This window comes from Lygodium microphyllum, chromosome 1 (assembly GCF_053477565.2).
Source record: "Lygodium microphyllum isolate KBCC chromosome 1, Lygodium_microphyllum_v1.1.10, whole genome shotgun sequence".
NCBI lineage: Eukaryota > Viridiplantae > Streptophyta > Polypodiopsida > Schizaeales > Lygodiaceae > Lygodium > Lygodium microphyllum.
The window spans coordinates 191,482,640-191,488,364 of NC_141135.1; the positions used below are offsets into that span (position 1 = coordinate 191,482,640).

The following is a 5,725-nucleotide window of genomic DNA, read 5'->3' on the forward strand; positions in this document are numbered from 1 at the left end:
CAACTTGAATACATAATGTGGGTATTTTGAATCCACATAGCCCTCTGGTTGATCCATGTACACTTCTTCTAAGTTGCCATTCAAAAATGCATTTTTCACATCCATTTGATAAAGCCTCCAACCATAGATAGAAGCCAAAGCAATTACCGATCTCGTTGTCATCATTTTAGCTACTGGACTGAATGTTTCTTCATAGTCCAAACCATAAGTTTGTGCATATCCTTTTGCAACTAGCCTTGCTGTATACCTTTCAAGAGAACCATCCGACTTACATTTGACCTTGTAAACCCATTTACATCCAATGGACTTCTTGCCATAAGGTAGTTTCACCAAATCCCAAGTCTTGTTTTTCCTTAGTGCATTCATCTCTTCATCCATTGCTTGTCTCCACTCTTTGCTCTCTACTGCTTCTTCAAAGCAAGTAGGCTCCACATGTTGTACATAAGAAACCATGTATGCATCTTCATGAACCCATTATAAGTCAATCTATCAAATGGATACCTTACCCTTTCTGACCTTCTCAATTGAGGTGCACTACCGTGTGTCTCATCTGATCTAGCATGTGGTGGCACATACTTTCCTGCACTTCTAGTGCTAGGTGTTTTAACATGCGGAATGCCATACTCATCATCTATAGATTCATCTTTTGAACTTTCAGTCATTGGTCTCTTACCTTTTGCAACTTCTGTACTCCTTTGTGCATTTCTCAATCTACCACTCCATGGACTGAAGCTACCACTGCTTTCCACATTCTCTTGAGGTCCTGAAGCATCTTCCACATGTTGATTTTCAGCCTTGCTGTTTGCTGAAATTTTCCTTCCATAGCCATTATCATCATCGCTTTCATAGGAATCAACATCCACTGCAATTTTGGGCTTGTACCATGATTCATTTTCACTAAATTTGACATCCCTGCTTATGTATACTTCCTTACTCACTGGATCATAGCATTTGTATCCCTTCTTCTCATCAGGATATCCAAGGAAAATGCATTTTACAGCATTAGGTTCCATCTTCTTTCTCAAATCATCCGGAAATAACAGACACATCCAAAGACTCTAAGGTATGCAACAGTGGGTTTCATGCCATACATTCTCTCATATGGTGACATATTATGAATCAAGGCTGTAGGTGTTCTATTCATAATGTGAACTGTAGTATGCACTGCTTCTGCCCAATATGACAATGGCATGTTCATTTGGTTCATCATTGCCCTTACAACCTCTGCAATAATCCAATTCTTCCTTTCAGCCACACCATTTTGCTGAGGTGTATACCTGCATGTCAATTTCCTTTTGATACCATGATCTCTCAAGAAGTCACAAAACTCATATGACATGTACTCTCCACCATTATCTGACCTCAAACATTTTATGTAGCATCCAAACTGCTTTTTAGCCACCATAGATTTAAATTCCAAGAACTGTTCAAATGCTTCACTTTTATGCTGCATAAAGTACACCCAAGTCATCCTGCTGAAATCATCAATGAAACTGATATAGAATCTACATTTTCCGCTCATGGAAACATTCTGACATGGGCCCCAAATATCTGAGTGTATTATTTCCAAAGGATAGCTGCTTATTCTCCCCCTCTTTGGAAATGGCAATCTGGACTGCTTGCCAAATTGACAAGCCTCACATACATGATCAAAATTCACATATCCTAAATGCGGTAGACCACGGACTATCTGTTTTCATTGCATTTGCTTAAATCTTTGCAAATTAACATGACCAATCCATCTATGCCATAATTCCACATCCTTATCTGGCCCATGTCCTCTCTCAACATACATAGAGTTTTGAATCACTGGGGTACCTACATCCAAAGCAAACAATCTCCCTTTCTTTCTACCATGAGCAATCACCTTGCCAGTTCTCTCATTATGGAACTCTTCAATGAAACATCCAAACTTATTGAATCTCACCTGCAATCCTTGATCTGTCATTTGACCAACCGATGCTAGGTTCTTAGTTATTGTGGGCACATAAACTACATCACCAAGCTTGTTCTCAATCCCATCTTTAGTAACAAGTGGCACACTACCAATATGAGTAATTTTGTGTAAAGTATCATCACCAGTGGCAACATATTCATCATTTTGCATTTGCTCCTTGCTATCAAACCACTCAGCATGATGAGTCATGTGGTTTGTAGCTCCTGAATCCAAAAACTAGTCATTCTCACAAGGAGGATGAGTCATGCTCCCAAGCACATGCTCCATAGCAAATAGGTGACCTCTAGGCAATCCACCTCTAGGTCCATAACCTGTACCACCATAAGTGCCTGCATAGTGGCCATATTGGGTCCTTCCACGACCCCTAGACATGGCATTCTATTTTTGATAACAATCCCTCTCAAAGTGACCAAACTGCCCACAATAATGACAAGTGCCATCTCTTTGTGAAGAAGAACTAGACCGTCCTCTACCTCTAGGGAAAGATCTCCCCCTGCCTCTATGCATGAAGTCGCCACGACCAAAGTTACCTCTTCCACGAGAAAAACCATAATTACTACGACCAGGTGAAGAGCCTCTAGCTCTAAATGAGCTGCCACAACCTCTCTGGTGATAGAAAACACTATCTCCACCTGCATTTTTGCCACTGCTAGATGCATTCAATCCCAACTTGATTTCTTCTGTAAGTAGCAATCCAATAAGCTCCTCAAAGTCAGGCATAGAGCCTCCCCTAACGGCAATAGAGGTATCCAAAGATTTGAAAGCTAGTCCAAGCCCATTTAGTGTCACTGACACTAAATCATCATCATCAACAGGTGCATTAATGGATGCAAGGTCTTCTGAAATTTGCTTGATTTCTGCCACATAGTCACTGATACTGCGATTGCCTCTCCATGCACCATGTAATCTCTACTTAAGTTGTATCTTACGAGCCTCTGTACATGTTCAATACATTTTTTCTATGATTTCCCATGCCTCCTTACAAGTACTTGCCTTTTTGATATGAGGAATCAACGTTTCTGAAATACATATGGAGATCCAATGCAAAACCTTCCTGTTCTTCCCGGTCCAATCCTTGTACGCTTTCTTTTGCTCTTCAGTTGGATGTTCGGGAACTTCTGGACATTCATCATCACTTGTTATGAGGTCCCATAGACCTCTACCCATAAAAAAATTCTTCATCCTGTAAGACCAAACACTATAGTTTTCTTTGGTCAATTTGTCTCCCACGATCTGAGTGATCTGTGCCATGTCAGACATTATGACTGCTGCAAATTCAGAAGAAAACAACAATACAATCTGTTCAGAAATGGTATTCAGCAATATGACTGTTATACATGTGTCCAAAAACTATCATATACATCCATCCATGATGCCAACATGTCATACATTCAGTTCCCAGCAAGAAACATCCAAATCGGATTCCACACAATGTCTATATGACCCAAAATGCATTAAAACATGGGTCTAAAGTTGACCACTTTTCTTGCAATTTTTAACTTTCTTTTGGCTCAAGTCTGTCAAGCAAGGTATTTGGTTTTTCCTGTAGATTGTGGCATAGTCTGGAGTCCTGGACTGTATTTATGGCACTTGAAGCACACTATCTCTTTAATAACTCTTGCACTCTACAGGAATTTGAGCTGTAAAGCCTCTAACATTGCCTGTCTCTCTGATTCACATGCCTTGGAATAGAGAGTGCCTTCGCTAACTCTGTAGGCTAAGTTTCGATGGCTATGGATGCAGCTAGCTGCACAATGTGGCTGCCCCTGCTTCTCTGTTTGCCACTTCTCGCTGCGGCTCAGAATGCCACCACTGACCACATTGCTCTGCTAGCATTCAAGTCCTTTGTTGATGCATCTCAGAAGCTTGGAAGCTAGACTGGCATGGACCACTGCTTTGGGGCTTGTTAAGGAGTGAAATGCGCGAATGGCAGGGTGACCCACATTGTTCTGGAGGGCCTGCATCTTAGGGGTAGCATATATTGCTGTCTCTGTCATACACTATTATGTGGTTGCAAAGAAGATGCATACATTGTTATAGGCAGCAGCAGCCAACAATCAGTCCAGAAATTGAGCATCCGGGATGCACAGGAGGCGACTTCAATTAGACACCAATTAAGTTACCAAATGCAAAACGAATACCAAGAGGTATAAGAAAGAAATCTGAAATTGCATTCAATTATGCAAACCAGAAAGTTGGTTTCATATATAACTTCAGATCTGGATGCATCTCTTTTGCGGACATGGTAACAAGCTCTCACAATGAGACGTTCTATGTTTGTCAACTCGATGGACTGTGGGTCTTGAGCTTGGACAACAATGCATTCAATGGCTCTCTGCCTAATTTCGCCACTTGGAAATACATGAAGACTCTCTATTTGTCGAAAAATCACTTCACAGGTTGAAGAATATATGCGAGTGCTTTTGGAAGAAGGACCCAATCTTGGTTCAGTCTCTTTGTCAAATGCTCCCTTCAGCCACCTTATGGCATATGTCTTTGACACACAGCACAGGCTTCTACAGCTTTTCAATGTTGACAAGAGTCAGTACTCTGTCATATTTACGACGGGCTTCACAGCTGGCTACTGGCTTTTTGGTGACATATATCCTGTGCAGAGGGAAAGTCTCATGCTAGTCTTGGCAGACAATCATGAATCTATGAAACATGTTATATCCTGTTTTACTCTGCGGGGAGCCAAATGCACTCTGGCTCCTGTAAAAGAGCCCGATCTTCAAATTGTCACAGCAGAGCTAAGAAGGCTGCTGCTGAAGAGGCAAGGCTGGCATGGCGGGGGAAAAGGCTTGTTTGTTTACCCTGCTCAGTCTTGCTTGTCTGGTGTACGACATTCTTTGAATTGGATACCTGAAGCACAGCAGAATGGGTGGCAGGTGCTACTTGATGTCTCTACACACCTGCCAACGGGTTCCTTGGATTTGTCAATCAATAACCCAGAATTTGTTCTTGGCTCTGATACCATAATAAAACTTCAAATAGAGGAAGACAAAGATGGAACAAGCACAGGTTAGGAGCTCAATGTCAACTTCTCCTCCATTATTCTCCAACCATATCTCCAACCGTCCACACACACTAAAATGGTATCCTCTAAAGATAGATACCCCCAAACTTAAGGACACTTTACATACAACCACAAGATAGGACATATTTATCAACACTACATACCTTGGTGAAGTAACTTGATCTTACTCACTAGTGTGTTAGGTGACCAACATGGAGGATATGCTAGTGATTATAGCTAGACTACATCCATGTAATCTACTCTTAGTTTTGGCACATTCATTGTGCCACCTCATCTATACTTAGTGGGGTCACACTTAGTGACCACATGTACATATGTTTTAGTATTTTCATATTAGTATTTTATCATACTATAGACTAAGTTCTTTTGTATGGAAGAATAAGAAAGAAAAAGAAAAAATTTCAGCCCCACTCTATGCAAAATCTCCATTGTATATATGTACTTGTGGTTGCTTCCCCTCTCTTTCTCTTGTTTGTTTACAAAACCCTTGTCAAATCACGGTAAGAATTTTAAATCATCCTCTTTAACCAACATACAAAGATTAGCGGATAATTAGAGCATAAGATCCATAGCCATTCAACTAAATAGAATCATGCAAAAATGAAGAATGCACTCAATGTGAGCTACTGTCACATACAGTTGGGATACATTCCTTTTGGTTATCAACCATTTTTAGAATAGTTGTGGCATCCTTTTGAATAGGTGGATCTAGCCTCTCTAATAAATCCATG

At 40.8% G+C, this 5,725-nt stretch overlaps 1 protein-coding gene across 1 annotated transcript; it reads left to right on the forward strand.

The window, feature by feature from the left end:
- Positions 1-4,199: 4,199 nt before the first annotated feature.
- Positions 4,200-4,983, forward strand: LOC148042107 (uncharacterized). The gene is made up of 2 exons (XM_087663325.1): positions 4,200-4,232; positions 4,357-4,983. The coding sequence occupies exons 1-2, from the start codon at positions 4,200-4,202 to the stop codon at positions 4,981-4,983; spliced, it is 660 nt and encodes a 219-aa protein (XP_087519451.1).
- Positions 4,984-5,725: the final 742 nt, after the last annotated feature.